Raw genomic sequence first — 11,822 nt, 5'->3', positions numbered from 1 at the left:
TTGCTGTTAAAATTAAAATATGACTGAGTATTAGGATATTTGCCAAGGGTAGATATATGTGGGTGAGAGACCAGGGTCTGTGAGTGTTTTGACTGTCTTGTTTCATCCCTACCTCCACAGTCCCTTGATTTTTCCACCTGAGTGGCATTTTAGTAAGGATGCAAATAGGGTGATGGTATTTTGCAGCACACTGTAGAGGATTATATCTGCTTTTGTGTGTGTGTTTAGGTGTATCTTTCTATTGGTCAGTCCATCTCAGGGACGATAAACCAGAGGTGGAAAGAGGGAAGGCATAAGCTCATTGTAAACACGGGGTGTGTGGGGGGGTGACTTTATTTTGCAAGTCCTCCCATTGTAACAAACGGGACTACTGTCAGAGTGAGGCATAATTCAAGGTGTGAAGGAGTAGTGAGGGCTGTTGAACATTTTGCAAAGCTTTCAGGAGGGAGCCCTTCCCTGCTACAGCTTAGGAGCTGGATAGAACATGGGAAAGGTTCTTTGGAGTTTTGGGCTTCCTCCTGTGAACCTCAGCGATTTCACAAGACAAGGATGTTCTGGTGGTATCTAGACAAATCATTCCAAATTATGGAACTTACATGCATTATTGCCAATGTATTGCAAAGAAGCAAGGTGGATGAGGTAATATCTTTTATTGGACCCACTTCTGTTGGTGTGAGATAAGCTTTCAAGCAACACAGAGCTCTTCTTCAGGTCCTTGTCTCTCTCACCAACAGAAGTGGGTCCAATAAAAAGTATTACCTCACCCATCTTGTCTCTCTAATATCCTGGGACCAACATGGCTACAACAGCACTGCATACAATTTGTTGCAAGTGAGCAGAGGTGTGAAGTCTCGAAGAGTGGAGAGCTGCTTCTTTTTGTCTTTTTTCTTTTATAAGATTATTGGAAATTCCATAAAAAGCTATGTTAAGAGAGCCTCAAGAACCAGGACATGACAGAGTTAACATTACTGAGATTGTAAACTGTTCGGGGCAGGGGCCGTCTTTTTTGTTCTGTGTTTGTACATCACCTAGCACAATGGGGTCCTGGTCCAGGACTAGTGCTAGTAGGCATTATGGTAATACAATAAATAATAATAATGAATGTTGGATACATAACCAATCTTTTATATCTATGTGTAATTTCAATACAGTAATTTCAATGCAGGGAGCTCAGTGGGGGGTGGTCTGGGTGCAGGGGGTCTGGTTACAGGGGGTCTCCAGATGCGGGGTTGAGGTTCAGTGGGGTGGGGTTCAGGTATGGAGGGCTAGAGGGTTTCTAGATGTACGGGGTTAGGCTTGGCAGGGGTGTCTCGCTATGGGAGATCCGGATGCATAGGGTTGAGCGGATGGGGGAGCAGCTCCCCATATATTGACTCCTCCCCCACAGCTGAGGAGTGATGGGGATAGAAAGCAGGAGAGGATGCTGAGCTTCCTGCATCTGGGGGAGATTTGTGGGGGTGGGTCTGATACAGACCCAGCCACTCCTTGCAGGAGAAGAGGAAGTTCCGTCCTCTCCTGCCTCCAGCCCAGCCAGGACTACCAGCTGATTCTGGCTCAGAGTAGGAGCCCGTGGCTGGGGTGTCCCCAGCCCCAAGGTGATTTACCTCTGCTGGCTGCTCCAGGTGCCTGAAAGGATGTGCCTGCACTGCTAGGGAGTGGTGCGTGACTGCTCTTGCAGCTTCCCTTTGCTTCCCTGTCAGAAAGACATTTTTCTGCAGGGAAGCAAAGAAATCTGCAGGGGATATGAATTCTGCATACGCACAGCGGCACAGAATTCCCGCAGGAGTATTTTAAAGGAGACTATCCATTAACTCTTATCAATGTACAGCCAATGGCATACAATTTAGTTCTCATTCTAATAGTGAGCAGTGATATAAACCTATACATGGACTAGTCAATTTGTTACAGTATTTTAATTAATTGTATTGAAATTGTCAGTGTATGACTGTGCTGTATTACTTTGGGGCTAAATTCTTCCTTGGTTTCTTGTTTCAGGGGAGCCCAGCAATTTTAACAGTTGCTTCCCCAACCCTTTTCTTGTCTTCTCATCTACCCCCCACAAGCCAGGAACTTCAAGCTCTGCTTGGTAGCTACCCTCTTGAATGCACAAACACTGTGGAAATCATTTAATAGTGTATACATGTAATAAATAAATTAATTAAATAAAGCATGTAAGACTCAAACCTATGCAGGACGTAGCCCCTTCTGCTTTTATGTTGACTTTTTAGCAGCTTAAAAGAAAAGTCTTTTCTGCACACAAATTTTTTGGTAACAGCTGCAAGAAAAAGAAAAGGAGCTTTTTGAGAGATCTGTCCTGAAACTGGGGATCGTCTTTGCATTTACAATGGGATTATTTTCAATGTTACCGGCATTTTGTGTGTCAATAAGAGGCACTTGGTGGTATGGCAGGAGAGCAAAGCAAAGCAGAGGAGTAAGAATCCACAGGGTTGTCCTGAATGGGGCATGGATGCCTTAATTTAGGACGAGTTTTTAAGCATTTTTCTTCTATTGATGAAAGATTTGTTTGTTTGGTTTTTTTTTTTTTTTTTGCAATCTACTTGCTTCAGGGAGACATCTGACATTTCGTTTTAACGTATTTTTACAAATCTCCCTCATTCGAGCTGATCTCAGGGGACAATCTTGCGCGTATGCCTGCGGCGTGGGCCAGGGCCAGGCATTGCTTTGGGGCGCAGGAGGGAGCCTGCAGGGCTGCGGGGCGGCCTGGCAGACCCGGAGCCATCAGTGCCTCGGGCTGACCCTCTGTTCCCGTTTTGAAGGTCTCCTTTGCGACCACGAGGACTTCCCTCCGCCCTCGCCCCCGCCCCGCCAAGCAGATTCCAGCGCACAAGCTCGCAGCCTCCGAAAAACAAAAACACCAGCCCAGGGAGCTCAGTGCCGGTCAGGCCCAGTGCTGTTCCTCCTCGCACGGCACTGGGACGCAGGCGGCGCGGGCAGCTGCCGCCCGCCGAGCATTGTGCACGGGGCCGGGCCGGCGGAGCCGGGCACTGGGGCAAGGCTGCAGCAGCGCGCGCGCGCGGGCGGCCCCGGGCCGCAGCACGGGGGGTAGGGGGGCGCGCGCCGCGGCTCTGCCGCCTGGGCTCCGCTCCGGACGGCGCCGGCGATCCCGCGCTCCTCTTTTTGCCGCGCGCCCGCTCCGGGGCCCCCGCCGCCGCCGCTGAGCGCGAGGAGCCCGGGAGCGCGCGCGCGCGCGAGACCCACCTCCCCCCCCCCCAGTCCCCAGAGCCCGTGCAAGCAGCGGCAGCGGCATCGGCCGCCTCTTGTTTACCAGCGTTTAGCGCGGCCCCGTGCGAGCGAGGAGGAGCGGCGAGAGGGGCAGACCGAGCCGCCGCGCGGTGCAAGCCCTCCCGCAAAGAGCGGCCAGCGACTTCAATACAGGGCGGCGGGGCCTCCCCTTTCCCCCCCCCCCCCGGCGGCCCCCTCCCCCTGGGAGGAATTGCGGACCCTTTGCAAACAGGCTGCTGGGCTTTGACCTTCAGCAAACCGGATCCCCCTCCCCTTTTCCCCCCGCTACGAGCAACCCGCCCCCCCCTCCTCCTCCTCGCACCCCCCCCTTACTCCTCCCCCCCCCGGGTTGGGCTGGACGAGGCGCGGGGCAGGTTTGCAGCGCGCGCGCACGGGGTTGAGTTGGGTTGGGATTTTCGTGCCATGGGGAAGCAGCAGCCAGGAGGGATGCGAGCCGGAGAGCAGCCGCCGCTGCCGCAAGAGGAGGAGGAGTGCTGAGCTCCTCCGCTCTCCCCGCTGCCGCCGTGTGTGTGTGTGTGTGTCCCGGATTTTTTGTGTTGGTTTTGTTTTGTTTTTTTGGGGAGGGGGGAAAGGAGCCGGTGGCAGCAGCGCTGAGAGGAGGAAGAGGGGGGAGCCTTTTCATTCATTTTTATTATTATTATTATTATTATTATTCCGCGTTTGTAGGATCTTCAGCCCCCTGGACTTACTGGTTTTTGCCTGGGGTCGGGGGGAGCTTGCAAGGGGGGGGGGGCATCCCTTTGCAGCAGCCTGCGCTTAGGGGAATAATCTCCCGGCTCGGGAAGCTGTATTTCCTCCTCCCTCCTAAGATTGCTTTGGATTCCCCCCCCTTCTTTTTTTTTTTTTTTTTTTTTTTTGCGCGTGTGTTTGCTGCGCCTGTGTGGTGTTTGAAAATGGAGGCTGAAGATACGGGCTGCCAGCCCCAATGTGCTTCGTGCGTGCTACTTCTGTGCACATTGTATCCCTGCAGGCAGCGCTGAGGGGGGAGTGTTGCTTCGCCCTTTCTGGGGGCGCACCAGCCCAGCGTTTCCATTGTTGGCCGTGGGTGGCTTCCTCCGGAAGAACAGCAGCTAGGGAAATAATAATAATAATAATAATATAAAAAAAACCCTTCCAATTTTCAGACCCAGAGGGGTGTTTTTTTGTGTGGGAGGAGGAGGAGGTCATTTCCCCCTCCTTCCCTCGGTCTCCCCCCAGCCTCCCAATTTATAGTTCTTGTGTGTGAGTGGAGGGGGAGAGGTTTGGACTTTTTTCTTTTTTCTTTTTCTTTTTCTTTTTTCTTTTTTTTTTTTTTTTGGGAAAGGGGGATTTTGTCCATAATTAAAAAAAAAAGGAATGAAGTCTGGCGCTGGAGGAGGGTCCCTGACCTTATTCTGGGGGTTTCTGCTCTTCTTTGCCACACTTTGTCTGTGGCCAACAAATGGAGAAAGTGAGTATTTTGCGTCTCGTTTAACATGGGGGAGAGGGGCGCTTGTTTTGCACTGCGGTGACTTGAGTTTCAGGGGCTGCTTGTGTTTTCCCCTGGTTGAATCTGCTCCTTAAGCACATTTAATGCCCTGAGTTCAGGCTGCTCTTTTCTCTCTCCTCACTTGGAGTGGATGGCTTTGATATTCCTTAATGTAACCAGGGTTTAGACACTTTCCCGTGTCTGAGGAGTAATAGTTCCAATTGCTTCTCCCCAACCCCCTAATCTTTTCACCTACTGTGTTCATTCCTTAAAGCCTCTCCAGATTTCCCCCCAATATGCCGATGTTAAACTCCCAAGACTGTAAAGTGCCAATTAAACACCGAAAGGCCCAGGAATACGTGCTTCCAGCGTTTAGAAGGGAACATTGACTTTAATCACTGGATGCCTTTTTTTAAAATCCAGTTTTAATACCTTCTAATTGAAAGGATTTCTGTAAATAAGCAGGTTGTGTTTTTTGTTTTTGTTTTGCAAAGTGTGGCAGCCTCTTCTTGGGATGCACAGATGTAAAAGGATTATATGTCAGCATACAAAGATCACCGATCTAATATATATTTTATATAGATCTATACAACTTGTGTGGCTGGGTGGGGGGAAAAACACAAATGTATTGATGATTGGAAGGATTAGAAACTTAAAGATGAAGAAATCAAATTAGAAGCTGTTTTTATACCTAGAACTGAAGTTCTGCGGTTGATTCTTTTGAAAGAGCACGAGTTGTTTTCTTCTGTGTGTGTGTGTAAATTCTGCCTTGTTGAGTAACGTGGTTCTGTGTGTGTGTGTGTGTGTGCGCGCACGCTCTGCAAATGGTTAAGTCTCCAGTGCATAAAGATGTCTGGTGTGGATTCTTGCTGCTGTTTATCTTTTCGGAATCGCAGTGTCTGTCCGTGTTGTTTGGGAGTTGCAAAATCCCCGACTTTTGTTTTTGTACATTTCAAACCTGTGATTATATTCTCTGCCCGCCCCCTTTGGTTGCAGGGGAAAATAGAAGGGGAGTGGGGATGGTGGGAGCTGAAATTGACTAGATAGCAATGATCAGCATATTAATCGGTGCAGATAATCAATTTTCTTCTGTTTTATTAGTTTGGATGGCTGGCCCCTAAAATTACGGGTTACTTTGCCCCCATTTTTGGCGGGGGGGGGAAAAGATTGGGGGTGTTGTTAAATGAAAATAAAAAATGCCTTTTTGTTTCAACCATTTTAACATTGTGCTCGTTCTCCCTCTGTTTGTCTTTGTGTTTGTGTAGACAGGAGGTTTCCTTAATGCTAGATCCGTTCCTACTAGCTGAATGGTTTAACTTTTTAAAACGCTCTAACCATTGATGAACGTAACCAGTTTTTACTTTTGAAAAGGTGTGCGGAGAAGAGAGTGCATTTCATCCATTAAAATATGAGGAAAGAATTCCTGAAACTTAAGAAACAAACACATACACATGCATCCAATGAAGTGAGCTGTAGCTCACGAAAGCTTATGCTCAAATAAATTTGTTAGTCTCTAAGGTGCCACAAGTCCTCCTTTTCTTTTTGCGGATACAGACAAACACGGCTGCTACTCTGAAACACATACAGGGAAACCTCTAAGTAGTCGTTTTACGTTGGAAAATAAGTTCTTTGGATGTACCGGCAATTAAACCAGTTGTAAAAATGTTTCGGGCAAGGCGAGGGTAGATGGAATTTGTGAGGCATGTTGAGTAATATTGTATTTCGTTAGACAGTGAATGCCAATTAACTCCTTAAAAGTCAGGGCACAACTTGGCTTTTAATGTTGTAATGCTTGAGCCAGCAAGGGCTGGGAGAGTTTTCTTTTTCGGATAAGTCGAATCTTTTAGCTAGAATTGCTTTCCAGAGAGGAGATTAATCCTTAGGGTTGAAAACTAAAATCCCAGAGCTTGCTATTTTTGGTTGTTGGTGGTGTATGCTGGTGTCTAGAAGAATCAAGGTAAAGATGATTAATCGGTTTCAGAGTAGCAGCCCTGTTAGTTTGTATTCACAAAAAGAAAAGGAGTACTTGTGGCACCTTAGAGATGATTAATAATAAATGTAAAAAATTAAACTTTGGTCCAATGTACTCTTAAACTGATGGAATAAATGTTCTTAAATTATTTTTTACCAAGTCCAGAGCATCTGCAATGGTTGAGAGGAGAAACGTTCTCTTAACAGAGACAACAATAATACATTGGATTTTATTTTTCAGTCTTTTGAAATGTTTGTATTTGGACCATCTAGCTAAAATGACTCAGTTAATAAATCTCACATGAAATACTTGTATTTTGAGGAAGATCCAGGCATTTCAATGTGACAAAATAAGATGAGAAGCTTGTCTTAGCTGAATACTGCCTCTAATTACGTTGACTTTGTAGTTTGCAGTTTTCATGAGTTTTTGTTTTCATGAGTTATTACTGAAAGAACTTTACTATTTGGGGGAAAAAATGACCCCCAGACAGATGTTTTGCATCACTTTGTATTCTTTCCTCTCCCCACAGTAGAGGAAGGAAGATTTATCTTATTTTTATTTGTTGTTCATATATAATGTCATAGCTAAAAGGCACTTCCATTTCTAGTCAAACAAGCAAGGCATTCCTAAATAGGAGTACACAGGAGTTACAACAGGAAGAAAAAAAATTCCTAATACTTAATAAATCAGTAAGAGATGAGATTTAATGACCAAAAAAAAAAATCTTTAAAATGCAAGTACTTTAAAAGGAAAAGATGTTCACAGTATACCAACGTTTTGTCAAAAGAGCAAAGAAATCCATTCCTGAGAAACTTTGCATGCAGGTGAGGTAGCTCATGTGGTATGTAAGATGGCCAGGTGTTGGGGGAGACCCTTTAAACAGGTTTAAGATGCACATTAAACTCAGAATGTCCTTTTTTTTTTTTTTCCCTGTGTAAGATCACAGTATTGAGCATATTGAAATTTGGCTTTTGTTTCCTTACCTTAGGTATTAATGGAAGGAAAAAGCTGAAAGGGGTGCCTTAAAATATTAGACACCCAGAATAAAAATACCATTAGTATGGTACCTGGTGTAATGCTACTTTGGACCCATGACTATGTCAATGAATCTGCTTATCTTGGCTTTGAGCATTACCCCATATGTAGAGCTTACACTTTGTTTCAAATGTTTATTAACAATAGTACATGCTGGTATCTTCAGATCCATATTTCAGGATGCATAGTAAAAAAATCCTTATGAATGTAGTCAGTGTACGTGTGTAGCGTGAACATCAGTATCTCCTAATATGCTTGGTGATAGGAGTATATAGTTAGTTGAGTGAGTTACATAATTCTTTGGGCAATTTAGATACTGAATATGAAATGTTTCAGTCTTAAAGGAATTAATGTTAATCAGGTACACTGGAAATAAGAGAGAGAGGGAATATTTAGAGGTTATCAATAAATGATTAGGATTAGAGTCCATCGGAAGAAACAGTGAGGTAATCAATGTTAACCCCAACAACAAGTGTAAAGGCACATGTTAAATCATTCTAATACAAGAATCAGGACACAGGGGTGTATGAATCATTAGCTAAAAGGGTTAGGAAATGGTGGTGGTTGTGTTAATATGAAGCAGGATGTGTTAAAAGGACAGAACATAGGAACTGTTATGGAATGAGGATGCTGGTAGTAGCTGGTTTAATTGTAGAACCAGTATTTTGGGGGAGAAAAATGTTTTTCTTCCTGTAAAGTAAAGGAAGTCCAACTAAAGAGTTTGACTAAATAACGAATGACAAAAATATTGTTAGAAGTGGAGGAGGAGAATAGGCTGAAGTGAAGAATAAAATTAACTGGTTTTAGCTTGAGTGAAACAGAAGAAATTAGTTTTTCGTTAATGGAGGAATAGTGTGGATTCTATAAACAAGTGAAAGTCGAACATATAATTCTAATAACATTCAATCCTTGTTAAAACTAATGTTAGAATGACTCTGAAATGTGAGTCTAATAATTTGGTTTTGCCTTTGTCAGCACACTCGATTTCTTTCCTTAAAGCCTATATGTTTAAAGTTTTCACAAGAAGAAAAACCTGCTAGTTTTAAGTTTCTTTACACTCTTAAAAGAAAAGGAGTACTTGGGGCACTTTAGAGACTAACAGATTTATTTGAGCATAAGCTTTCGTTGAGCTACAGCTCACTTCACGAAAGCTTATGTCCAAATAAATTTGTTAGTCCCTAAGGTGCCACAAGTACTCCTTTTCTTTTTGTGGATACAGACTAACACGGCTGCTACTCTGAAACCTTTACACTATTAAATGGCTAGTTTAGATCCATGTGCTTTACTTGCAGTGTAGTTAAATGGTTTCAAATGTTTTTTTTGTTTTTTTGGCTCTACTAAATTTACATTTAAGAATATACTCTTCTGCTTAATAAAAGGTTGTCTCTTTGATTTAATGATTAAAATACAATACTATATTTTTAGGGATATACGTTATTGGACTGAAGTTGTAATTGTGATTTTAAAACTATATTAGCATGAATTAAGAACTTTTTTTTTTGATCAGTTTTTTATGCTTCTTCAGTAGACTCCAATTTTACTGGTGGTCATTGGAAGTTTTCATTTGGTGAGTTGAGAGAAGACAGTTAATGGATTAAAATGATGAGTAATATTGTATGCAGTTTTTCCTGTTCACAAATGGTATAAACTGTCTAGTGACCCCTCCTGGTCTTACATTTTAGGAGGCACAAATACTGTGTGAAAACAAACTATTCTGTACACTTTTTGATCACTTCATGATCTTTCATGAAACACAACTTTCTTTTAACCTGTTTAGATGGTCATGTGTGATGTATGCATCAGGGTAGTTTACAGACTAAATTGAATAAATGATTTAAAGCAATAAAAAATATTCCCCAAAAAGTCTGTAATAAATTTACTGAGCAAAAAATAGAAATTAGTTTGTGCCTATTTCCTCTGTACCTTGTCACACAATGTTGAATTTCATCAATAAGATGCTAGAGATATTAATTTTATCTCTTTCTGTAATATTAAGATGTCACCTAAACTGAGGAAGCACTGCAGACCTTTGAAATCATCCCTTAAATGTTGGTTTATTAACCTTAATAAATAATCTTACTTTAATTTTAGTATACATCTCTCATATTTGAAAACACTTTATGGTCTTACCTAATAACAGCTGGCTTACTGTAAATTTCAGCAGTGGCAAGTGCAATTTTGTATTGAAAAATGTGATGACTGTATCCCTAAATTTAAAAAATGACTTGTGCTGTATTGTAGTAAGTTGTGTCTCAAGTGTTTTGAGCAATGGTTAAAGTTGTTTGCAAGTACGTGATTTCAGTTTATTACAGGTCTTTCTAACAAAGATTGGACTTAGTCTCATCACTATCTGTGAAACCTTAGAGTTTCTCAAAAAGAAAAGGAGTACTTGTGGCACCTTAGAGACTAACCAATTTATTTGAGCATAAGCTTTCGTGAGCTACAGCTCACTTGCATCCGATGAAGTGAGCTATAGCTCACGAAAGCTTATGCTCAAATAAATTGGTTAGTCTCTAAGGTGCCACAAGTCCTCCTTTTCTTTTTGCAAATACAGACTAATACGGCTGCTACTCTGAAACCTTAGAGTTTCTGTTACCATTCCTGTTTCACAGAACACTTGGAACGCAATGATGATTTTGAAGGGAAGGAGTGATTTTGCTGTTTTGCTGTGTTTGACATGAAAAATTTTCTTATTACTCTAAGGTGTGTAGACAGCCTTTCTTTGTGTGTAGTAGGTTACTTGGATTGGTTTTTGTGAACTATGAACCATTTTTAAAAAGGAAGTTTCCAAAACCTTTTATTGCACAAAAGCAGAAATCTACTAACAATAGTTCATAAGAAGGCACATGTGTGGTTTTTAGCTAACTTGCTTTGATACTGTTTTCTTAGCCAAGTTGCAGCAGGTGCTATCTGAGTTCAAGATCGGAACAAATTTCATAGTTCTATGTATTCTGTATATCCAAAGTGTCTGGGGTGCAATTTGAAGACAGGCAGATGAATAACAACATAGGTGTATAATATGAATGAACATTTTGTATGCTCTTCAAATGGACTATAAATTTATCAACTCCTCAAAAGTCATAAACAGACTAAAAAGTTGTTCAAGTCAGGGCGGCTAATTTTTTGGAAAGGTTTTCAAAAGGAAAGTTTAGTAATTTATTGATTTATTAGGGAGATAAATCTCTTACCAAAAGCTGGTGGTGGTGGTTTAGATTTTGTTCAGTCTTTTACAGATGGTTTAACTAACCTTCACAAATACTAAATCTAAGCAACCCTTCTAGATCTTAGTTTAAATCAATGATTAATTTCTTAAACTACAAGGTGCAAGCAACTTTTAGAGTACAAATAGAAGGCTATGTAAAACTTGTTAGTATGCTGAAAGCAAAAATTGACATAAATATATATATACAATCTGTATTTTATTGGTATATTTACAAAAGAGAACATATCAGTTTGCTTTTGGTAAAACTTTTAAGAAGTCCTAATGTTCAAGCCTTGATATTAATCTAAATAGTAACTGTTTTGATTTGTTAAAAAGATCAGACTACCCTGTTAACTGATAGTGCCTTTCTTGTTTGGCTTGACATTAAGTACATCAGTATGCACCATTGTGTCTCCGTGACTTTCAGGCTAGTTTTGTTGAAGACTTCCAGCATGTTTAATATCTATGAATTTTTCACACATCCACCCAGTAAGCCCCTTACCCCTGATTGATGCAGTATGATCATACTTGAGCAGAAATGCAGGGATAAATAAGCTTTGAAAGTGCTGCAAAAATACTGTCTTGCAGGAACATGGTATAATTTTACTACACATTTTAATATAACTTATTTCTTTAATTAGAGGAATAAACTGGTTAACATTTTTCTTTGCCGACAAGTTTGTGTTTTAAGTACCACATTTATAGACACTGTATTGTTCAGACTTCTTTGAATAAAGGTGCATGCTTTCTGCAAAATAGGGAGAAGCTCTTTTCCATCAGAGAATTAACATAAGCTGCTGTTATATTTCTGTGCTGTAACTGCGGATGAAATAAGTACTACTAAAGACTTTGTCTTTATGTCTTATCTATTTTTTTTGTTACTGCAGAAATTAATGCTGGTA

At 41.9% G+C, this 11,822-nt stretch overlaps 1 protein-coding gene across 6 annotated transcripts in view; it reads left to right on the top strand.

Moving 5' to 3' along the window:
- The first annotated feature begins 4,528 nt into the window (after positions 1–4,528).
- IGF1R (insulin like growth factor 1 receptor) overlaps positions 4,529–11,822 on the top strand; it is a 308,206-nt gene continuing 300,912 nt past the window's right edge. For 2 of the 6 annotated variants that reach the window (XM_073304256.1, XM_073304255.1), the window contains exon 1: positions 4,618–4,693. Coding sequence is in view for 3 of the 6 variants with exons in the window: in XM_073304258.1 (XP_073160359.1) it covers positions 4,600–4,693 (94 nt within the window). In the remaining 3 variants the exon portion in view is untranslated. Of the gene's footprint in view, positions 4,694–11,822 lie in introns of all 6 variants that reach the window. The other 4 variants (XM_073304258.1, XM_073304254.1, XM_073304259.1 and 1 more) reach the window with 4 other exon arrangements.

This window comes from Lepidochelys kempii, chromosome 10 (assembly GCF_965140265.1).
Source record: "Lepidochelys kempii isolate rLepKem1 chromosome 10, rLepKem1.hap2, whole genome shotgun sequence".
Classification (NCBI taxonomy): Eukaryota; Metazoa; Chordata; order Testudines; family Cheloniidae; genus Lepidochelys; species Lepidochelys kempii.
Note: the sequence above shows the minus strand (reverse complement) of the source record. Positions and strands in the feature narration are given on the sequence as shown.